A 25,962-nucleotide genomic window follows, 5' to 3' on the forward strand; every position below is an offset into this window, starting at 1 on the left:
CCTACCAGTTCTTCCATAATTATTCCCTTTCAATTAATCATTCGTCTCCTTCAGCCTAAAGAACATAACATAAAAGATAGCATTCTTTAAAATTAAGCAATACCAGGGCATGATTGAAGCGAAAATCTTGACATTAACCTTACTGACTGTAAATTTGATGAGAATTTCGAAAATGTGGTGTAAAATGACATCAAGGACTTCTAATCCATGAATGATCTGCCGGGAGTGGGATAGTCAATTTCGGAAACTTGTATACATTCATTTATCATAATCATTGTATCTTTTTTCTGTCAAAGCGTAGAACATTGATATAGATATAATTTGAAAGAGCGCACAATTTCCTATTAGGGAGATAAAAAAAAATATTGTTAGGTACTTACTGAAAGCAATCTACAGAGGACATAATATACAGGGCGAGTCAAATAATCCTGAAGCGCTCTTCCTTCTCTGAAACGGACAAAGTGTCAGCCTTTCTGAGTTGCACCGATATATCTCGGGATATGTCAGAGTACTTTCGATTCATAATCGCCATATTGGATCAAGGTTCTTTGTTTTATAATGGAAGGGGAGTTGTGTGAGGTACCAAAATAGTCGTATGGGGTGACCTTGATAACCTTGATTTGTAATAAAATTCATTGTTAACAGAAAATCAGTTTCATTACTTTTCTAACATGTTTCGTATAATTTTAATATTTACTAAATAGTAATTTAATATTTAAATAATACTAAATTTATATACAGCGGACTCTTTATAATTCGAACTTCGATAATTCAAAATAGTGGATAAATTGAACAAAAATGTATTTACCTTGAAAGCTGTATTGAAAACTTTTTAATCTCTTGTTTGGATAATTCTAAGTATTTATAGTACAAGAATTTTTAGTGTTGGGCCGATAGCAAATAGAAATATTTAGTTTCAACTGGTTTCCAGTTATCTACCTGTAGATGCACCTGTAGGAAAGAATGATAGAAGAAACACTATGTGATAATGATAACGAAGATGAAATAAAAAAAGGAACATTTGCCAACCTTCTCTGAAGGTTCGTTAACCTTTTTGGGATTTTAGAATTTTTTTAAGATAAATTTTAGACTTTCAGTCAAGCAGCAAGTGCATCATCACTATTTATCCTAGGATCATTGGATACCTCATTCTCTTTAGAATAAAGCAACCTTCCAAACGGTACTATTCGCATCATATACGTGGAAAGGGGAATGCGAGGAAAATTGGGATTTTTTTCTGAAAAAAAAAATCACTTTTTTGAAAGTTTAGGCCCATCTTGATCGAAGAAATATCATAAAAGGGGATTGGAAAGTTCGGAGGGAGGTCGTTGTAAAGCTATTTCATTATTTGCGGTGAACGAAAGAACTCCGACAAATGGCACTTGTTGTTATTATTATTATTATTATTATTATTATTATTATTATTATTATTATTATTATTATTATTCGCATCTTCGTTGATCAAAGCAAGAAAAAACCCTACTGCACTTCAGCGTGACGGGTTTTGATACCGAAAGATTTTTCACCCTGTAGAGCCATGAGGAAGTGATTAAAATAAAACATAAAAGGTTATTCTTCATCGTTTACATTTTACCACCAACAGATTTTTTTTTCTAAATAGAATCAATTGAACCTTCTTCCTTTATGTTTATAAGAGTGGATTTGAAACTGACGACCAGTGCCTTTTAACTTAAAGTAAATAATGATAAAGAAATTGTAGGTCAGGGAGGGGATAGAAGGAGGAGGAATGAAGCTATAACACGTGCACTCTGTCTAATGGTCATGTCGACGACATATATATATGTGTTCTTGGATCCCATAAAACTTTTAAGACAGCATTTGCGAGAGAACAATATAAGCCTTTTGCGTTGTTCTTCTGAACGCCAAACAGATCACACCACGACTCCCACCAACTTGACAAGCTTCTCAAAATACATGCGACAGAGACCTGTTTCGCAAATGTACGACTGAACAATAATTTAAAAAAAAAAATTCAGCCGTAATAGATGTTAAATTAGCGATTTAAAACAATAAACACGTGTGATATGGTTTACTATATATATCATAAATTCCGAAAGAGTTAATGGTTGAAAATTTAAGATGATTTTATTGAACGTTAACCATATATTACTAATGACGTACTTCACGCGTTAAATGAAATGTAAGATTGTGTTAACCGTTGAAAGAAAACAAAGATCACTAACGTCATTAAGTGAAAACAGATAATGAAGGTTGTTATTCATGTTTTTGCCCTTGTATGTTAATTTGGTGTGCATGTAATAAATGTTTTCCGTCTTACGTGTGGCTTAATTTATGTGCAAGTAAATGTTTGTTTTTCGCGGTATTGGATTAGACAAATAATATTCTGCCTTAAGGGTAAAGCCTATTGCATATTAGTTTTGTTTGTTTTTCTTTATTTGCAGTAGTTTTATTCGCTTGATTTTAGGTATTTAACAATGCATGTTTTGGACAATTCGATTTTTTTCTTATCTCCTTGGCCTTTGAATCAAAAAGAGTCCTCTATAGAATGCAAATTCATTTTTAAAAAAGCAAGCAAGAGACATTTAACATGCTTGGAAGAAGAAATCAGTAAAATCAAATAATTAAAATTCCAGCAGTTCATTTCAAAGGAACCAAAAATAATGCCTCATATAAATCAATAGGCTAAAAGGATGATATAGGTACACAATGTCATCACCGTTAATTGAATCCATTAATAACTTGAGAAGAATCCAATACAAATGTCGGTATTTCATTTTAGAGATACTGTTCTTATGAGCGCTATGTTTTCACTTTTTCAGGTAATGTCTTCCGTGAATGAAAGAACGGCAAGTTCATTAGAGAGTTCAATTGATACAGCAGCCAGCATTATAGTGATACTTTGTGTTCTATTGTTAACTATCCTAGGAACTATCTTTATGTCTGTACAGGTATGTTTCTTTGTACAGTAAATTAGTATTATTGTATTATTATTTATTCTTAAACACAGTCTTCATACTTATTATTATGTTTATCACGTGTCACTGTTTTTATTTCGTATAAAGGGAAGAATTCACTTATCTAAGAATCCAATTAATTGCCCAAATTTATGACCTGCTTTAGGTGGACTTAACCTTACGTAAAATTTTCGTTCAGAAAAACTAGTTTGCACTTCATGATGTACAGTCATTGTGGAGCATCTAACTCTAAATCTAAATTTTACGTGTGTCAAAGTTCATTCAATGTTATTGTGATTCACATCTTTCTGTCACAACGATGTTATATGAATAGCTCTTACTATTACAGAAGAATTGGAATCACTACTTCTGTTTGTATTCAAATCATTGTACCCCAACATGATTTAAATTTGCGATCAAGCACATGAAGAGAGAGCCCTTACCATGATGCTAAAGTTGTTCCCTTAATTCTCTTGATAAAAGTTAAGCAAGCCATCCTCTTCAAAGAAAGCGGCACACTATTGGTATGACCCACGTTCCATTAATACATGAGATGGATGTAAAGCAATCCCTTCAGTTCAAGGATAGTCTTCCTCGTGAACTTCTGACCGGCGGGAGCTCATGTGGTTCGGATTCCACGTTAATCAGTAGGTCCTGTCTCATATAGCCCAGCTGCTGAAAGAGACGTTAAACTCCAAATCAACTCAACTCGTGAACTTTTGAGAAAAGAGTGATGTTTTCAATTTGTACTCTCACCAGCCCACTCTCTCCGCTGTATATTATAGACTGTAAAGAAATTAGTTTTATAATCAAGTTTCTTTGTTATTTTCATTTTTGTTATTTATGTTTACTTACCTTACATAGTTTATTTGTAACCGTACTTTAGCGTTCGTCAAGACTTCGAATAAGAATAACAGGTAACAATCGTAGTGTGGTTTCTTGTCTATATATGACAGAATGTCTTATATCAGGTGAATAATGATTAACGTATGCAAGTAAATGGCCACCCAATCCCTGCCTTACTTGTCTAATTGTCCACACCTAGCTCTGGCAGGCAAAGAGACTAAAATACCTACCTATATATTCACAAACTTACCTCTACAAATAATCAGTAAAATATCTAAGCTTTTATGAAATTTTAAGTAATGACGACAACGCGTGACCAAAACCCCATGCACGTGCTATTTATGGCTTGTTAGGAGAGTGGAAGTCATCAGATGCCTTACTTCAATACAAAGGAAGCTGGCTGGGAACCTATTGGCTGCGTTAGCTATACGGTGGAGCCCTACCCAAGCATCCATGTGAAATATTGAAATAGGGTAAAAGTCTTGTATCTAAATAAGTGAAATTTACTTAACAATCTTACCTAATGATTGAAGTCGTCAGTGTGTTCACTAATTAGAATGAAATTTGGAAGGTTATGGATAGAGTAATGGAAACTGAAGATACTCAATTTTGTACTGTCTTCTTGTATAATGGAAATTTAAACATATCGCTCATCTGAATTTAACATTTTTGACAGTGCAAAATTGAAATTTTTCATTTCGCAATTTTCTCGCCGCCCCATTTTAAATTCGTTTTTACTTCGTGAACTCTCTGACAAGTTTCACCTGATGTAACTTACGTAAATAGAAATTTTAAAATTTCGTCTTTACTTGGTGAACTCTCTGGCGAATTTTAGCTGACGTAACTTACGTAAATAGAGAATATGATTTTTTTTTTTTTTTTTGAAAATTCAATAAATTAAGATTATTTTGTTGTTTCGCATTTTCAGTTTGTGTAACATAATTATAGCTGAAGTTATGTGTTGTATTATTTTATTTACTTATTCAGAATGTTTTTTGGTAATAGGGAGTAGATGGAACATAGATTTACAATTGAGTGAGAAATTTCAATTATATATTTTTCCATTGGAAATCACACTCAGGTCTTCCACACCAGGGAGAGTGCTATCTACTATAGCATAATAACTCAGAAATAAATAATATTTATAAATAAGAAAGGAAGTCTTCAATGCATGATTTTAAATGACAGGAGGTCATAATTAAAACCTTTAATAATTCATCGGTATTTTACTGAATAATTTACAGTTCTGGTTTTCAAGATACTAATCATGTATTGCTAAATTACAGCGTCAGTGGGTACTTCATTTGAAATGTTATCAGTAAATGAGAAGCATTCACGTATTGAAGTTATCGTATAATGATAATTGGGTTGTAAAGAACCTAACCATGAAAGTAGCTTCATTGTATTTAATTTCTGTTTTTTATTTCAATTAAAAATGTATAACGAAGAAATTACTTTAGTCCTCTTTTATTTATTTCTATTTAAGATCTATGCTGAAGGGAGGCACTTGGTGATGGTTGGAAGTAATCTCATAAATAATACCGTTGTTCAGAATCCAGAATTCCGTCAGCTGTTGCCTGAAGGTTGGGAACAAATGGTTGAATCTATGCTTAACAAGGCTTACTTATATGGACGAGAAGGAATTTCTAATATGGTAGCGTGTGTTTTTCATTTTTATTGAACTACTGCATATGCCTCCAATGTTAGTTGTATAAATTTTGTTGCGGTTAAATTACGAAATTGTTCCATGTGATTCTAGTTTTACTTGGAGATAAAGATTCAATACAATGTATAGTACATTAAAATAAAATTAAAAAAAGAAAAAAGAAAGAAAGAAAAATGACGCACAATGTTGCTCAGTATTAGAATCATTGTAATGTATGAGGCTTAAATTCCGTTTATAGACGTTAGTGTTACTTCTTTTGCAATGATAAATACTTGTTGGCGTATTTTATTAAGTAATGCGATAGATATTGCATTATATTCCATTATGTTCATGGTCCTGAAAGCTTATAGAATTAAAGCGTGCTATTTATTTACAAATATTACTGGTAAACAAGATACAGCTCAAGTTTTTTTTTTTTTTTTAAAAAAAAGAAAGAAAAAAAGTAATTCGGTTTAATGCTAGTATTAGTAGTTAATAAATATGTTAATTATAGGTTCGTAGTGTTATCAAAGAGGAAGACGAAGTGAAAGCTGCTCAACTGGAAATGCAAGTACTGGATTTATGGGATAAAGTATACCAAGCGTGGATGGTATCAAACATTGATTCTAGTGTGGTAGGTCCCAAAGTGGCGAACACTGCTGTATTTTCTAGTTGGGAAAGTTTAGTTGATGGAATTCAGAAGACTCCAGGTATTTCGATTTTCTTTTAGTATACAATTTCGTACTTGTAAGATATTTTTTTGAAGTCGTGAAACTAATGGTTATTAAATACAATTTGTATCAATGTTGAAAAAGCATGGATGATGTGGAATTTTCCAGTTCTACACGTTGTGTTGATTAATTTGCTATTTGCATCATAATATTAAAGAAAAGAATGATTTAGATCTTTGGTACATTTTTTTGGTTGCCATTGTTTGAAAATGCGAGTAAAAAATAATGTAGAAGCTTTGAGTAGATCAAGTAGTTTAACCTGTGCTCTTGCATGTTATTTTTTTTAATCCGTAGTAGTAGTAATAGTAGTATCAAGCAAATAGATTTCGAGAAAATAAAAATTGAAAGTATTGTAAAACTACAATTCTCAGGAGTGTTATTTAACTTTATGTGGCTGGTTGTTTTACGGTAGTATATAATGAGTTGATTTTGTTGAGTTGTAAATAAAATAAATAAATGAAGATTGTTCACGATTTTTCTGATACGATTGTTGAAAACTGAAAAATATGCGGAAATTTTAATTTTTTGTCGAGTTTTAGTCTGCTATACGTGTTAAAAAGAATTCTATTAGGAAATCAATTAATTTGCATTTTGATAACGAGTATAATTCTTCGTATACGGAGTTGTCTTGTTCATCAGTGCACTAAAGCAGATTACTAACTTCTCTTCTTGTTAACATTAGCGTACGCGTCTTTGGCGTGGGAGACCCGGGTTCGATTCCCGGCGGGAGCTCATGTGGTTCGGATTCCACGTTAATAAGTAGGTCCACGTCTCATATAGCCTCGCTGCTGAAAGGGACGCTAAACTAAAATCAACTCAACTCAACTCTTCTTGTTAACAGAATATAAAGGAAAAACCAGGCAAACGTTCAATTTATGACTCTTATGTGATAACGGTAATTATTACGCCACCCAAATATCAAATGTTCCTTGTTCAGAATAGAAAAAGATGACCCTAGACGTATTTGTCAGGTTATGGTCCGGGTGTTGGTTTGAACTAGTAATCTTAAATCAGAATAAAGTCGAAAACTAGAATCATCCTGTAACGGAGTATTAATTGCCTTTTTCACCTAACTCTATTCGTAATGCAGTTACTTCATTCATTGGATGTATATGCTGTTCCGTTTTGTAGAGAGATCTGGATTTCAAGAGGGAGGGAGATAGAAACTGACTGCATGTTGTTAGTAAAGTTTTATAGACCTTAGTAATTGTGTAAAATATTTACAAATAATTTTACACATTCATAAGTTAAATAAGATGAATATTAACATAATAACTGTAGGAACACAGTCTGTGAAGATTTCCGGCCGTTAAACAGTGCATGTTTCAGTGAATATCCGTGATTAACATGTTTACTACCAAAGTCATTAATGATGACAACCGTGGACTGTAACTGATAGCTTCCTATTAGTTATCACAATCCTTGGACATCCCGAAGGAAACCAGAGACATGTAGGATCTCTGAATGTATGAATTTAAGAAGAAATGTGTTTACACAAAATTCATTATCTTTGCTCTAAACTAAAGCTAATGGCTTACTTGCTTGTGCGACATAGATATTTTGTTTTATTCTCCAACATTTTTAGAATCTTCCAGAAACTTATTTCCTCTCTCTCTTCCCCTTCTCTGTGTCTGTGTGTTTATATGTTTTGGCTTTTATCTTTTTCTTATGCTTACTTTCAGCTGAGGTTAACAGTGGTTTACCAAATATTTTTCTTGTAAACTTTGACTGTTATAGTGGCCTTATTAGTAATTCCTAATTACGCATTCTGTTTATTCTCTTTTACTCTTCTTGCATCAACTTTTTTTTTTTTTTTTTCATAGTCTTGGTTTTACACCGTTTTAACTTGATATAAATGCTTTTAGTGCTTCGAGAACAGCTGGAAGTTTTGCATTTCTTTCCCCTTCTGGCTTGCCTCTGCTATGACTGCTTCTTTCAAATGGTTTACGTTGATAATACGTTAACGATGAAGACGTTAATTATATGATATGAACACATTTAGTAACCAATTTACAGAAAAATATATTTGCACAGAAAATTCTTTCGGAATGTGTTCTGCAATTATTATTATTTTCGGGAAGACATTAATGAATCCATACAACAGATGCGGTCATTTTAGAATCGAGCACATTCTCATAATCATCGTAGGGGCTTAAACTCAGTAATCATAATGAGGCTTAAAATCGTGCTCGCTATCCTCAAGTGAGGCTCGTGCTCGCTAACTCCCCATCCGTTTACCTCATTGGGCTCGCGCCCGCTAAGGGCCCAGGCTCACTTTTCTCATTGAGACTCGCTCAGACTTGTTATCGACTTTTAGCTCTCGTGTTTAATTATTGAGTTCGAGGCCAATTGATCTGATGATCGTGTAAAAGAAGAGCGAAAAAAGTAATTTACAAGAGTATGAATGGAGCGCTATTTCATTCCAAGTCATGATTCACTTAAAGCAAATCTGTAAAGTATAAAACAAAGTTAAATACCCAGTTACTAGGAAGATGATTTGTAAAATTGAAACGAAGGATGTCTTATTAGTGCTAATTTTATTGAACTCATGTACTAGTCTGTCATTTAATTGGAGAATTTCTCTAAATTTTCGTGGTGTGATTCTATAGTGCGTTGCTAATGAAATAACAGTATTTTCTTCTTTCTCTTTTCTTTGTATTTACTTATCGGCCATGGAGGTATTAGCTTTTTCCAAGGTAAGGTATTAACGTAGTACTGCTTATAGTAAAAAACAATGAAATAAAAGAAAGATAAATTTTACATTATGTAGATTGTATGCCCTAGCAATGTGTGTGTGTGATTTTAACGCAGATGATAGGAAAGTTTATTTCCCTCATCGTGCAAATTTGTAAAATTCTTTTGTTTATGATTATAATTACACTATGCAGTCAAAATAGAGGAAAGTCTAAACGACTGACTTAAAATTGTCTGTGAATCTGCCTGATAGATTTGAATCTGGTTAATGGTTTCAAGTTTAACTTTCCATTCAACATCAAGACTATAGACATAAATCTATAGATTAATGTGAAATCCGAACCTTGTATACTGCCATTAAGAATCGAGCTCGGGTCTCTCATATCAAAGACAAGAACGCTTGTTATTTTACCATGAAGGAGTTTTTAATGAATTTTGTATTATTTCACAACGTACACATTTTAACTATGAAGAATAATTACATTTTTTTTCTGTCTTGTGTATGACTCAAATTTGTGGAGTTTTCGATGATTTTTATTGCCAACTGCAACTGAGCGTTAGGATTTGGTTGGTGTTACAGGTTGTTGTGATAAGCAAAGCTACAAACTAGATAAAGTGAATATTAAAGAGACCAAACATCTAACCTTTCATCCTCTGTGACATGTTGATGGGGTTTTCATTCCGAAAATACCCGTTATTCAAATAAAATATTTTCTAACATTAAAACCTGTACCAGTTCATTTCACAATTTCATATTATGGTGGATAAAGTAGCTAAAATATTTCTCTTGTAAAACAGTTGTATGGTAAATGTCTCGACATTGTTTGAGATTGAACTTGCTATTATTAAGATATTTTTAATTAAAGTATAATTAATATGTTTCCAGCACCTCAGACATTTGTGAAACTCTTTTCTGCCCTGCAGCGGTTTTAGTAGTTTTACACATCATATGGAAGTGGGTAATGAATTTGTTCAGATTTTCTTCGTAAAAGGTATTTTCTTCGAATTACTGTTTTTTTCCAGAATGGAAAAAAATCACATCAACATGTCATAATTTGATTAACACAGCTGAAAAAGTTGCATTGAGGAGGAGAGAAACCGCCTTGAAACTATAGTGTTATAATTTAAGTATTCATCCTAGAGTATCTATCAATTATTCTAAGATGACTACCTTCCTCTTTAACGCTCCTTTTCAATACCGACATTTTATGAAAAGACCTGCAGCTTATCGTTGAATCCGAACCACATGAGTGGCCCTACGTTGCGTAGTTACTAACACTCTCGCCTTTGATGCGAGCGATCAGAAAAGTGTAACAGCTTTTTCAGGCTAGCCATCTTGATTTTCCTGGATTTCCCTAATTCATACCAGCAAATACCGGGATGGAACCTAACATAATGGTCCCAGGCCAGTTCCTTCCTTTCCCAATCCTTTCTTTCTACCCTTTCATCGGATAGGTGCTCGCTGAGAGACGTCATCCCTCATATACGTAACGGGCTAAATGACTGTAGATGCCGAGAGCCCAGAAATCTAATTCCTAATCCTAATCCCGAACCACATGAGCTTCCACCGATAATTCAGCCTAGGTTTTCTGCCCTGAAGGCGTGTGCACCAGCTACAGGATAATAAAGAGAGGGAAATGTCTTTCGTATATGTTGACTAAAGTTCTTGGTTTCTTGTTCTTATTTCATTTCGTAACAATTGCTACTGTTTTAAGTGTAAAACTACTGTTAAAAATTTGTATTTGTAAAACAAAGAAATAGAAACAAAAAGATAATGTCATCATTTAATACACTAAATCAATGGGTTTATGGTTTACAATTTGAAATTGTGAAGAAATGGAGTAGAAACAAAAAGACAAGACCCTCAATTGACATTCCAACAAATTCCAAAACTCATAAAATCTTAATCCATTCCGAGCTGTGGAATATCAGAAGGTGACAGTAGATATTCATTGAAAATTTAGCAAAATTAAATCACACAAAAGACACAACAAGATCATTGATCTTTATAGCTCTTTAATGACTACAAATTGCAGTATTATATTCGTTTCTGTTCACTTAAAAACACAACTTGAAAGTTGAGTGCAACTTTAGTACATATTGTATTTGCTTAGCAAGATTGCTTTTATTGCGTTGCACAAACCATGTTGAATTAGAACGCTAAAACCCGTATGAAAATACTTGAATCAAGATTCTAACACATAAGTAGTTGTATCGTAATTTCGACATCAAATCTTAACTTTAGTAAGTTAACAAGTATTAATTATTTATATACATACATGTTGCCATTGTTTATTATTATTTCATCAGTGTTTTGAGAAAGACTAATCGATTATACACCCTCGTGAATCTTGAGCTATGTTTTTTCACTTCAGTATGGTCATGCAGCAGATGAAATATACAGATCCTTGTTAATTTCACGTCTTTAAAAATTGCAATTTACCAGATTAATATAGTGTTGGAACAGATCTGATGCGACGTGACGTGGACTCATAGATGTCTTGAATGGTAGCAAGTTGAATATTACACCATCTCACGCGCAGTGCATCACTCAGTTCCGCGAGAAAGGATAGATGCGAGAAATCTGCGTCGGCTCCGTGTCTTCAAAACAGATCACAGATGTTCAATTATGTTTAAGCCCGATGATTGGGTGGACCAGGGGAGATGTTCAACTTCATGTTGATGTTCCTCGAACCACGCCGCAACAGCTCTAGTTGTGTGAATATGCATTTTCCTGGAATATGGCGTCATCACTTGGAAACATCTGAACCTTAGGGAGCACATGGTCCCCTAAAATGGCAACTTAAAAAACGGCCAGTCACATCACCGGTAAATGTCACCACATTACCTACTGAAAGCTAAGATATTGCGGCTCATAACGTCACAGAGCCGCGGCCGTATTTCACGGTTAGGCGTTCACCACATATAAATACGTCCATGGTTTGAAATGAGATGAACAATGACTCATCCGATCACATCACACGCTTCCAGTCATCAGCAGTCCATGCCTGTCACCATTGGTGTCGTGCTGAAGCGTTATGGCCTCTTATCAGCAGTTTCACCCATGTGTTGTCCATGTTATGTAACTCGCAGCGGACTTTAATTGTCAACACAGCCTGTAGGAGGTGCAGCTTGAGTTTCTTAGTCACTTGTACCGCAGTCCCACGACGATTCTGAATAACAATCCGCTTTAATATTCGGTGGTACGTATCACTAAGGGTTTTCTTCCGACCACTATTCCTCTTCGCCATTGTGATTTTTGCCTTGAGATTTTAGGCAGTCACCACCACCTTGAACACTCGCGGCTTCCTCTACGTTTGCTAAATTTACCGAACGTCAACAATTTGCCCGCTTTGGAAATCAGAGAGCTCGCTATTTTTACAGTATCACTGTCTGCTCAGTTCACTAAACACTGCCGTTCTGCTGCTCCTCACGTAGTATTGAGTTCACCCAACAGCCCAGCATTGTAGTGTTAAGTTTGCCTGACCGTTGCTAACCTAGACATCTATCGTATTTCCATTAGTTGATGAGGATATGTATATAAAGTTTAAAGATTTGCTTCTTAAGTTCTTTCCTGCTACAGTATGAATAACAAAATAACTGTAATTTTTTAACAAATTTTTATTGATGAAATACTTTTAACAAGAAACTAAAAGTGAATTTAGCCATTTTTTCGTTGTTTGTTTTATTGTATAGTTTTCGAAGTAGAAAAATAACGCAATATGTATATGAATTTATTGTAAGTGGTTTTATTTAGATAACATTTTAAACTGAGTAAATACTACATTTATTTTGTTTTTGTTTCAGAACTTTTAAATATTGGAGGCCTCATAAATTTTGCACAGGAAAATGTGGGAACTCTTATGTCTGTTCTAGAATCTGTATGGAATCTTTTAAAAGGGAATCTCACGTTAGCATTCAACGCAGTTACATCCTTATTATCATTATTATTTGGTGGAGGTACAGCTTTGCTGAACTTCGTTATCAATATGGTTAGTATTGAACAGCGTTGTAAAACTTCTTTTTTGAACTTCTTGAAACTCATACCGTCTGGTGTGTGTAGTATATAGTTTTATAATAATTTTGTACTTATTGTTAAAATTTTGCCTTTATTAAATCTAGTAAGAATTACGTGAATCCGTACCGGTAGCCGTTTCACACATTTTACTGCTTTTATTCTAGTAATAATAACTGTGTTTGCGTTTCAGCTCTATAATTAACTTTAATAGTTATAAGATATTATTGTAGCACTTCTAAATATCAGTTACTAACTAAATAATAATATAGAACAAGCCACACATTCTTAACATCATGTTAGAACGAGTAAACCAATCAGCAAATTCATAGGTACCTAGTTTCTGTTTCTTTTCTTTCATGCTTTTTTTATATGTTAGCATACATCTGATACTTTCACAGTAATAGTAGTCTGTAGTCCTTGTTCTTTAATTCCTAACACTTATAAGGAGATTGTGCTCCAGACCAATGGTATTCAGTCTGAGATACACAAAGACTTCTTAGGAGTATGTAAAATTATATAAATAATATATTATACGAAAGTATAATACTTATTCCATGCTAACTGTAACCTAAATTTATAACATAATTCTCCTGTTATAGTAAACGTGAGTTATTTAATTAATTGGCAAAAAATTATATATACATGTATGTATCAATTCCTATAATTTAAATAAAGGATAGCATAAATTAAGGGTACGGGCTTGAATGGAAACGTATCGTTAGCGATATGGAGAAAAAAAAGATGAAATACCATTGCTGTAGACAACGAAGATGATGAAATATATGTATGTAAGATGCAATAATCACGAACTGTTAGTGATTTCGTCTTTCAAAATGTATTTTCAAACGAAATTGATTAATTTTAATATCTTTTAAGTTTGCGTGATTTCTTGCTACTCCACGCTCTTAACCGTGACTAATGTTATTACACTATGACGCCACTATAAAGAAGGAAACAAAATTTGCATTTTTGTCTTCAGATGTTCACTGCTCACTCTCACTAACTTCAGATGTTCACTGCTTGTTAACTAGAAAGGTATCATAATTTCAGTGGAAATATAGTTATTAATGTACTAACTAGTAACATGGAAGTCAGATGATTAATATTTGCTCTCGGTGGTTATGGTTTCAGATTTGATTCCCCTGCCTCAGTTAAACAATAAGGCATAACTGTAGGATGTGGAAAGAAAAAAATAGAAACAAATTAGTATACCCAGGTATATTTTGATCTCTTTAATCCCCCTCCCCCAACACACACACACTCCCAGTGCTCAACATGTTCAAATTTAACTTGCAATGACACACTGTATACCAGACCCAGCTACTGTATCATTAAACTGCATTTACATTGTAGGAAGCTTCTGCCATTTGAGGTACGGGATACAGGAATACCATTAATTTGTTTATCGTCCCTTTGTTCCACGATAGCCTTTGCAAGTATTATCCTATGTGGATTTTTTTTAAAGTGTCTTTTTTTCTTTAAAGTTTATCATTGACATTCCTAGTGCTTGAAATTGAAATCAGTCAAGAGCAAAGGATAATTATATCATCATGATTTAAAAAACTCTTTATGTCATAAACTTAAAAACATACTTAGTTTGTTTTCCATTGTGCGTAACGTTACTAATATATACACACTTCCATTTCAGTAGTAATATCTTTGAATTCGTAAGAGATTGTGTGCTAAGAGATTAAAAAACCTTCCTTATGTGCTGGGAGACAAAACTTTTCCTTACTGTTTGGTTGGTTGCTTGCAACTATTTCAAACTCACCTAATGCACTGTCTAACTGGGGAAACTTGTAGGTGTCATTTTTCCTATCCGTGGATTCTATTTTCTTAAGAAAAATAAGTAAATATTTCGTGCTTCAAAAGTTGTGGAAACAAGACTTGTTTTTCACTTATATGAAGTTAAATTGGTGTGCTTGTCTTCCTACTAATTCATAAAAGTTTAATGTTGCTTGTTATAATACAATAGAAAAGGTGAAAACACTTCAGGCTGTCTCTACTTTTCCCATTTCAAGTTCTATCTTGAAAATAACAGCAACTGAAAAGCGAAAATCATATTGTAATTCTCAAGATGGAACCTGAAATAGTAATGTCAACCTAAAGTGTTTTCACTTTCTGTATTGTTGTAAAACAGTCAACATTAATGTTTTATGTTTTAGTAGGAAGACAAGCACACTAACTTCATTTCCTATAAGCAAAAAATACAAGTCTTCAAAATTGTTTTTGTTCTAGCCCAGTGATAGAATTATAATTTATATTTATAATAATGTAACTATCAGGGTTGGCTGGTTTAAACCATGGTTTAAACCAAGGTTTAAACCAGCTGGTTTTTTAAAAAAAAACAACTGGTTTAAACCAAAAAACAAAAAAATGTTCGTAAAAGTGTAAGTGTTTGTAAAATCTTGATGAACACACATTTGTGGGTTATCACGTTTCACTCCCGTATATTATTCGTATTATATTCAGACCTAAATTCCCCATTCATTACTCAAAAAGATTATACTACAAAAGCAACTTCTTTTTACAAGTTTATTTTGTGATTTTTTTGTAGTTGTTATTATTGTTATGTAATTGCAATCGAAGAAAAATTCTAAATATTGTTTCGTTCCAATGTTTACTATTGATAAAATACATCGAAAATGCCGTCCTTTTTGTGTGTGTGTTGGGGGGGGGGGTCATACAGACCCCACGAGAGGCATTTAGCGAAATAAGTATCTTTGCTATCTATTTATGTATAAATGAGTTTGAGCCAAAGTGGATTCAAATAATTCGTATCTTTATTACTTTTCTTATTGATATGCAGATTAAGTCGGTGTATTTCTTTAATTTGGACCAATAAAAATTGTTGTTAACTAACTTGAACTAAATTAGTTCTTCTGTACTCCGTAGTAGTTTGAAATTGTTCATATGTAATTCTGTGTAATGGTTTCACTTGTATCTTTTTGTCCTTCTGAAATGACTCTTGACAGTTATATTAAGAAGCATGTAAAGATCAGTATGACTTTTTATTATTATTATTATTATTATCAGGATTCGTGAGTGAATGAGTCGGCAGACGTATCGCATTTGTGGCCAATTAGTCCTGGTTCTGAGTTCAAATGGAGGACAATTTCTCTCGGATGTAACTCGTGAAGCAGTTTTTATTCCGCTTTAAGCTTATGTGACCCCATCCATAACATCAAGGCGAAACAAACTTATTTCTGTCCATATATGATATGAATATATAGGGCAAATCATTTAAACCATAAAAACCTGGTTTAAACCAAAAAAACCTGGTTTAAACCAAAAAAACCGGTTTTTTAAATAAAAACCATGGTTTTTGCCAACCCTGGTAACTATGAAGGGTTCTCTACACAGATGGGATATATGAAACTGAGAAAGTGGTGACCGTATCGACTTACAATGATATTACTGTAGGTTTTCTTGACTCAACAGCCTAATTCAGTTAACTTTTCATCTGCATCACGATCGAGATACACACGGAAAATTGTGTACCCTCTTCGAAATTTGAACCTGGAACTATGTGTGGTAATAATACAGCTACACAGAACACCAGCAGCAACACTTTAGTATTACATGAAAAGCAGCAACGAATGTAAGGAAAGCAACGATTTGATTCATATTCTATTGAATTTTACAGGTGGTGTTTATGACGGCACTCTTTTACCTGCTTAGTTCCAGTGGAAGTTTGTATAAACCAGTTGAACTAATCTCAACTTTTAGTCCTGGAAATGGCAATAAGTAAGTATTAGATTATAATCATTAGGGTTAATGTAGAACTACACAGATGTAACAAAGAGTGTATATCGCATACCGGAGCAAATAAATAGCGTACTTATCGGTGTCACGCCTGAAGAATTTATTTTTGGTATTATTTTAGGAGTGCACGGTTTCTTTGTCAAACGTTGCAGAACAATAGTTGGTGTCTATGAATTAACGTAATACAACGCATGTCTTCCTCTCACAAAATTGTTGAGTGGAATATTTTTAAAAAATAAATAACAGTTATTATCACAAAGGACACTTAAAAACATATAACTCTTTATTAAAATTTTTAAAAAGTATGTTTTAAGCACAAAATTTAGCATAAACACTGAGAAATTTTTATTGTGTACAAGTTCACATGAAAAGTCACATTATGGAAACAAATATGTTCCCAGTTACATTGTATGAATTGTTAATCTTGCTCTCCTTTTGCTTCACAACATATTTGAAATACTATACCCCATCCCCGCTGATCTAGTAGCTAGCGCATGTTCGTTTGGTGTACGAGGTCCCAGGTTCGATTCCTGGCGAGAAAGCCTGGAAATTTAAATGCATTACTGTGGTACGGATTCCGCCTTTAAAACAAATATAGGTCTACGTCTCATATAAGCCTCGCTGCTGAAAGAAACATTAAACTCTAATTCAACAAACCAAATCTTGTGTTACGAGAACTTTCTATTTAGTTTTAGGCTTGGCATATGATAAAAGACCAAACACTCCAGTATATGTTTACAATATGTGGGTTGACAGTTAAACATTTCATAACAGCATAAAAATCTAGTTTTCCTGAATTTCTTGTCTTGTAGCAACACTATGAATACCAAACTACAGCACTTGATATATGGTGGATATCTGTGCAATACTTAAAAAACCTTTTGAAACACGCTTAGTAGGTATGGTTATTTATATTGTTTATTGCTTAGCACCACTCACTCTATTTAGCCAAGCCTTTCCCACTAGTCTAGTGGGTACCGCGCACACCTTTGATGCGTACGGATTCCTGGATTCAGTTCCTAGTGGTAATGCATTGAACATACTACGGGGTTGGATTCTACCTTAAATTGAAGTCACGTCTCATATTTCCTCAGTTCTGAAAAAGGGACACGAAACTTCGGCAACAAGCCATTGAATGTACTTAGTCAGCTGTTTCTTTGTGAAAATTACGAAATACGAAAGCTTTGACTCGGAATTGAACTTCCAGATGTTGATTTTTAATTTATTTAAAATGTTGGATTAATTATTTACAGAATTTCGTGCGATATAGAGACAAAGTGTGATGAAAAGAATGTAAGTTTAATAATTGAGTGTTTTAGTTTTTAGTGTTATTGTCTGTTTTAGCAGATTCATCTAAATGTTGTGTTTGATTATGAGATGCTGGATTTAAAAACAATTTAAAAAGATAATATTTAAAGAAACTTCAATTGTGACGTACTGTTAGTTTAGCAGACTGAAGGTGGAGTTATACTGAGATTTGTGTTACTGTATATTAATAGAGAGTTTTTCTCGAGTTCAAGAGTTAATAAGTGAATGAATGATTTAATTTAATTTAGTTTTATTTAAGAGTTTGTGTATTTGTTCGATAGAATAAAATAAGTTTTGAGGCTATTTTAATAACTTCAAGTAGACTTTGAAAACAACCGATTTGACCTATTTAATTTAAACAATTAGTGCTTTTTGCATTTAAGCTAGAGTTAAAATATTTGCATAAATTTACGAATATTCAGAGTGGCGCACGAAATGTCATGCTATTTGTTTTGTTTATTATATAATTGTCTATCATCAAACTAGCACAGATTAATGCATGTGGAAAGTGCAGAATGTGTTCCTTACACTTGTCATAATTCTTCGGCACAGGTCTCCGAAATTGAACACACAACTGCACTATAAGATCCCTGAGTTTTACTACATGTGCAGGTTTCCTTGTGAATATCTTTTATTTCAAAAACCTCAATTGAAAGGAATCATACGGATTACTATCCGGATTTCGGCACTGTCTTTCGCTTTCATGATGTTTAGGAAGACGATGTAACGTTACACGCACATTAAACATCTCATACGGATATCAAGAACAACATTTACATTGGGTGGGTGGGCTCCATCTTACATGAAACACTGAACATGTAAAAGGGACCTGTTGATAAGAACTGAGGAATGAAATTGTTCTCGAATATGTTCTTATATTGCTCTTTGTTTATTGTATTACAATGTGTTTTTAAATAGTAAATAATTAAAAAAAGAGGTCCGATGACTCCGTCGGTTGAAATTGCTGTCCACACACTGACCTTTTCTTCGTAATTCTCAATTTCATGCAATATGTAAGGATATCCATTTGCTCAGAATGAATCATTTTCCTTATTCACCACACTAGTTAAATGAAAGTGCACCTCGTTGGTAAACCATATATTGCATAGAATGTGATCTTGTTCCACAAATCACGAAGCAAACTGCAGCCTTCGTCTCTTGACCTCAGCCGTTAGTTTATGGAAAACTGTCATTTTGTAATGGATCAAGTGAAGATCAGAGTTCAGAATCCTTTAAATTGACCCACGAGATATTCCTAACTCAGCACCCATGCTTCTTGTTAATTTGCTAGGACTTCGTGTCAAAGCCACGCGAATGATTTAATGTTTTCAGATGCGTGAACACTTGATGGGTTCCGTAGATTCTTTTTCAACACAGAGTCAGGACTTCAAACTGCTCTGTTTGTCAGGAGTACATCTTGTACTAAAATGTCCACGAAAACGTCTTTACCACTATACTCTTTACTTCTGCATAAAAGCACATCTTTCACCTTCTGTCCGACATTCAACCGACTGTTATTCGCCATCTTGCAAGCTACTCTTTCGCGGCAAGTCAGAGTCGGATACTGACATCTTCTGACATTTACTGAATTTCCCATGAACAGAAGCACCCGAATACGTATTTTCAACATTAAATCTATAATATTTAAAAGTTTGTGGCGTGATTGAGTGGTATGATATTTCGTGCGCGATTCTGTATAGTTCAAATATTTACAAATTAAATGATTTCTTGGTTTTAATTTTGGCGTGCTACACAGTGTTGGGAGTTACGTGATACACGTGTTACTGGTACTCCTGTGTTCCATGTGTTAATGTTGTCTTTGCAGTAATTTTATTAAATTAAGTTCACATTAGAGGATCTTGTTTCCGCTGGGTATCTAGAAGAGTTAAGTTAATTATGGTTGGCAACGAATAATTTACGTTTAATACCAAGTACATTGAACTATAGAAGAAGATAGGGATGTACCGATATATCGGTATCAGTATCGGTGATATCGGCCACTTTTGGGAGTATCGGTATCGGCAAATGGACACCGATACTTTTTCCGAATTATTTTCAGTTTGTTTAATATTAACAGTGACACGTATATTTCATCAATTTCTTTTAGACTTAAAGTTGATCTAAATTATTATCAGTTGTACAATCTATTTTTTTATGCATGTGTACGCCTTTGATTTGCACTACTCGTAAGATAAGAAGAACAATTAGGACTACCAGTACATGAACTAATTTAGGATGTTTCCAGTCGGTGGAATTCGACGTTCTACATGTTGGAGAGAATAACAGAAGATAAACGAGCACTTGTAATGTATTGTGCAGACAATAATATTTCGTGCTCACTTACTCCAAATCAATGGACACTTGCTGAAAAGCTGGTGAACCTACTTCGACCTTTGGAGCAAATAACAAGGGAAATGAGTACCCAACATTTGTGTATTTCGCAACTTTTCCCATCAATTTCCACGTTAGAGAAGTATTTACAACAAGAGGAACGTCATTCTGGGATTAGAACAACTAGTGCCGAATTATTGAGTTCAATACAAAGTAGGCTACCTCAGTATAAGTGCAACAAGAATATTCTCATGGCTATGGTTCTCGATCCGCGTTATAAGTTTAAATATGTGTCAAGTGAAATTCAAAAGGATGAAATAAAGTTGTGGATTTGTAATGAAATGGAAGCGTTGTAGACACCTCAAAGTTCGTCAGTGATACGCAATGAATCAATTCTTACTTCGCAAGAACCTTCTGATTCAGATCCAGATGATACGCCTCCTGCTGAAAAGACACATTTTGATATTTGGAACTTGGAGCAAGTTTCAGAAGATACTCAAATTAAAGAATTCTCCAAAGCTCTCCTAACGGAACTCGACACTTATCTTGCAATGCAGTGCATTCCAAGAAATGGTCATCCTCTATCGTGCTGGAAACAACATGCAAATAGTTTTCCTTTACTTGTACAACTTGTGAAGAAATATTTCAGTGCTCCCCCATCATCAGTTGAAAGTGAACGTCTTTTTAGTATTGGTGGACATATATATGATCATTTAAGAAGTAGAATGAAATCTGAAAGAGCTGAAGCACTTATGTTTCTTCATTGTAATTTGCGTTTACCATATTTCAACTACTAGAAAATAGTTAGTAAAACACGTGATGTTGCAAATTACTAAATTGTGTTCAAATATTTCGAAACTACTACAAATGAATGAAACTTTTGAATTAGACTTTTTTAGTTTGTATTTTTACTAACTATTTATAGGATTTGAATAGAACATAGAATTTACTTCTTGTTATTCTCTTATGTTACTTTTTCAAAGTCTTACAATTACGATCAAAGTGACTTGTAATACTTTACATTTACAAAAAAATATAATTTTACAATAACATTAATTTCAGAATTGGAAGAAAGTTTTCATCCGGTTTCTCGTATGTCATTTTTTTTTAATGATACAGTTTTTATGCGAGACGGACGTGTTACAAATTTCCTTTATGTGATGGATAATCCTTTTGTAAAACTATGAATTCTGAAAAGCGAATTGGGGTTAAGTAGTAGTTCATAACAATGCATATAACTGTTCAAAAGTTTCATTGGTTAAAAACAATCAGTTCTAAAGTTAATAAATAGTTTTATCGTTTTCGACTTCGCTTAAATAACCCTCTTTTTGTTATGATGTACACAGCAACACCTGGTTCATCACGCATAATTTTGTAAACAATAAAAATTTGTAACGAAGTATCAGTTTGCATTATATGTGTGTATTAGAGATTAGTAAATAAATGTAACTATCAAAGTACATTATCACTCTAAATATCAATCACGGACTCTTAGAATTAAGTTTACACTATATAAGTATTTGCTGCTTTTTAGTTCATTTTATGTGAGCTGGATTAAATTTAGAGGAAATATGCTTTTTGTGCGGAACCTAATATGAAATTCTGCTTTTTTTCTTTGTATGTCAAATTTTGGCCTTATATCTAATATACGTTATTACAATGTTCATCATTTCATTATTCTGAAAACTCCTGATAATATATATAAGAAATGTGTTCAAAAGTATCGGTATCGGCAGTATCGGCCTCTTCAGGATCGGTATCGGTATCGGTGAAAAAGTGGTATCGGTACATCTCTAGAAGAAGATGATGAAACTTATGTACTTGATATTACGACAAATCAGAAGTATAATGACTAGTTAAGTTTGTCTTAGTATTCTATAATTTTACGTTAAGAACATAGAATAATTGTGATTTGGTATGGTCAGTATTTCTCACATTGTAGCGATGTTGTGCACAAGTTATAAAATAAATAATCCCGTACGATATTACTTTATAATTATAGTTCGATTTAGCACAATTGTATTAGTTTCGATCATCAATAACGTTTCGAGAACGCATAATTGTAAATTGGTGCAGGAACTGGAACTGTTCGTGTTAAAGTATTCTTATAAGAATGTTACAAAGAAGAAAAGAATATTACATCAGAAATTTGAAAATATTACATTGAGCTCGCTATTAACATCAGTTCCCAAAATTATAATGTTCCATTATTTCTGATTTTTTTTAAGTCACTTTTCGCGCAAAAGGAAAGGAAATACACTGGAAAATTTACACAGTGGCTATAAAACCGGAAATTATCAGTTTCATACTGATGCGATAAGATGTTATTTGTCAATCCACGCATTTTCAACCCATGTCGTTTCGATATTTCAGCATGTACCAAATTTTAAACTAACGATGAAGTTCTCACAACACAGGATTTTCATAGATATTACGGCTAGAAAGAGTATTTTCGTCATTGTTGTTTCTTCATCCATCTTCATGCGTTTAATAAATAAATAAATGTTGTTTTATATAACTATATGTAGCATATTTCAGTAGGCTTTGCGGATACACTGTATTATCTGAGACTCTCATCTTCTGTCAAATGTAGAGGGTATCTTTCTTTACGAAAGCAAACTATAAATATGAAGAAGAACGGTTTTCATATTCTCTTTTAATAAGAATATTGACTGAGCACCGACGTCAAGATTAGGATGTGTAGCAGTTCGTGAAGTAGACTGGGTTGCATAGTAGTAAGCTCACCGGCACTTTAAGCCGAAGACCTAGGTTTGATTTCAGGTTGATTCCGACGTTTTTCAGTCTTTGAATTTCAGCTTGTTACAATTGTCGGTTTCGAAATTCGAAACCAAACATCTCTATCCAGTGTTAGTACAATATCATCTTTCTATTCATGGTTTATTTGACAAACATATACAATGAATAGGTGCGCCCAATGATGCTTTTATTTCTAGGTTTGGTGTTGCAGCAGAGGCTGCTGTAAATGGTGTTTTCCGAGCATCATTTAAAATGGCAGTTTTTTATGGTCTGTGGACGTGGATTATTCATAGCCTTTTCCAAGTTCACATAATTTACGTACCCTCTGGTAAGTATCAAATTACCAAGGCGAATTTTTATTTTTTATAGAAATAATTTTCTACAAATAAGAAACATTATATTATTAAGCAAAAGTTGTTACGTTTTTCGTATACAGGAATAACTTCCATATTGTTGTTTTTATTATTACACATATTACCTCGAATTGACAGTAGATTTTGCCAGTACTTTTTATTATTATTATTACTATTTTTAAGAAATAACCAAATAAAACCAGTAAATAGCATGGATGGAAATACTGTATAATTCAAGCAGAATGTTGACTTTTATATGACAATATTAACTGTAAGGTGGTTCAGTGGTAGAGCGCTCACCTCTGATTTGAAGAGATCAAAGGTGTGTGATTTTATAATGGGCAGCATCGTGGCCGTAGGTTTTCTTGGGGTTCTTCCGTTTGCTCGAACATTCTCATTCCATCAGTTGCTTGAGCCAAGTCGTCTTCGTAGTGGACAAACATCATTTGCGTGCGTTTTCTCGGGATTCTCCTGTTTCGTCCCACTTTCTTCATTCCATCACTTCATTCACTCATCATAATCGTCTCCTTTAGTCTTCACGGCATAACTGTGGGACGTAAAACTGGAAGATTTCGGTTTTTTTTTTCTTTTTTATTTTCAATCAACCAATTTATTTCGTACTCATCCATCTACAGGACGTAACCTTAGGATGTAAAACTGAAAGATTTCATTTTTCTTTAGAAGTAAAGAAATGTGTATTTTGTTTTTCCTAATAACTTTAATATGTTTAAAAAATCTTCTGTAGGTATTATTTTTTCATTTTGAACTTGTTTCTTGTCCTAAATTTTTGTGATGATCAAATTCAATTTAAACCCATTGCAAAGAGGTGCAGTTCTGCATAACTCGAACATTCCTTGAAATCAGTTAACTACGGTGTGCAAGGTATTCCTGTAATGATGTGATTAACTAACATGATTGTCCACCACGTGAGGGGCAAAAGTATGATTTTGATAATTGACGCGTAGATAAAAGTACATTAGTGATAAGTTACAAGAATTACCGTACTGTGCTCATTTCAAAAGCATATCTTTATGTGTTTGAACGTCAACCTTTCAGATGAATTATGTGCAGTACAAACTCATTAAGCATGGGATTTATCGGGATTTTTTCCTGTTGTATCAGTTATAAAAATTTCATTATCATTCCTTTGTAATTACTACTGTATCCGTGTGAAATATATCCGCACGACGTTAAACGTGAAATTTCATGAAACTCCTCGTGACTATATAGCTGGCATACGCGTCTTTGACCTGGGAGATCAAGATTCGATTATCTGTGAGAGTCATCTGGCTAGATTCCACGTTAAGTTGTAAGTCTACATCTCATAGCTTCGTTCCCGAAAAGGACGTTAAACCCCAATCCAGTTCAACACAACATGAAATTTCATAACTTGAGTCATTTCTAGGTTTAACTAGATACGTTTTTAAATAACCATGAGTCTCTTAGAATAACAAAAAACAAAACAGATAAATGAGGCTTTTATACGTTTGTTATAAATTGACCTTGTTTGACCACAGTTACAAGATAAACTAGGAAAGTTGGTCATATTAGTCTATAGTCTAATTTAGTTATGTGCTATATTCTATTATTAAGCCAGTTATCAAACAAAGCGATCATTGTTTTCAAAGTTCACCTTATTAATTAAACGTTGTTTATAAACATTTTTTGGTCATAGATAGATAATTCAGGTTGCGTGGAATGCTCTCCCCACTAGTCTAGTGATTAGTGGATGTCTTTTTGGTGCACGTGATCCCGGGTTTGATTTCCGGTGGAAAGCATAAAAAAAATAATTTTACAATTAATTTATTTTTATTAATCATCTGTCTCCTTTAGCCTAAAGAGCATAACCGTGATACGTTAAACTAAAAAAATTCATTTTTTTCCTGGAGGTTAGTAATATGTCCAAAAAATACATTATTTGGGATCATCAAGAAGTCAAATTTTGATAGTACTCCTCACATTATTATTATTATTTTATTTTAAAGGTAGAATAATTAGTGATTTAAGTAATAGTGTCTCTAAATAAAAAGGACAATTATTATACTCAGATATTTATATTTGTTTACAACTGTATTACATTAAAATTGTCTTTTCTTTCAGTATTGGCAGCTATCTTTGGTGCCGTTCCTTTCCTTGGAACATACTGGGCAGGAGTTCCTTCAGCTCTAGATCTGTATTTCGGCCAAGAAGATGGGACAAGAGCTTTATTACTTCTAATTTTCATGATCTTACCCAGATCACTTGTTGATACGGCGATATACGCGGAAATTAAAGGGTAATTTGCGAATTAATCGTAAAATATATTGTAGTAGTATTATTCAAATTGATAGCTAGAAAGATAAAAGTAATACCTAACCCAAATAACATCAATGTAGCAGAATTAAATATGCATTATAACGGATCGTAGATTGAATTGAATATTCACTTTAACGGATCGTTCTCTATATTTTGAGCAGAAGCTCTTAAAATATATAATTATCGAGGATCAAGATGGTCACAATAGCAGAAAAGGGCTAATTATTGCATTTAATATATCTATTTAAGGCGGGTATTTCATATTATACTGAGAAAAGCACGC

The 25,962-nt window shown here is 33.4% G+C and overlaps 1 protein-coding gene across 12 annotated transcripts in view; it reads left to right on the forward strand.

Annotated features, from left to right (window-relative positions):
• Positions 1-25,962, forward strand: part of LOC145668327 (transmembrane protein 245) — an 81,125-nt gene that overhangs the window by 26,810 nt on the left and 28,353 nt on the right. For all 12 annotated transcript variants that reach the window (XR_014128013.1, XR_014128014.1, XR_014128015.1 and 9 more), the window contains exons 6-12: positions 2,802-2,930; positions 5,269-5,436; positions 5,942-6,137; positions 12,660-12,844; positions 16,517-16,617; positions 23,229-23,359; positions 25,485-25,659. Coding sequence is in view for 7 of the 12 variants with exons in the window: in XM_081736067.1 (XP_081592193.1) it covers positions 2,802-2,930; positions 5,269-5,436; positions 5,942-6,137; positions 12,660-12,844; positions 16,517-16,617; positions 23,229-23,359; positions 25,485-25,659 (1,085 nt within the window). In the remaining 5 variants the exon portion in view is untranslated. The remainder of the gene's footprint in view (positions 1-2,801; positions 2,931-5,268; positions 5,437-5,941; positions 6,138-12,659; positions 12,845-16,516; positions 16,618-23,228; positions 23,360-25,484; positions 25,660-25,962) is intronic.

This window comes from Thermobia domestica, chromosome 13 (genome assembly GCF_964235325.1).
Source record: "Thermobia domestica chromosome 13, izTheDome1.hap1.1, whole genome shotgun sequence".
Lineage (NCBI taxonomy): Eukaryota > Metazoa > Arthropoda > Insecta > Zygentoma > Lepismatidae > Thermobia > Thermobia domestica.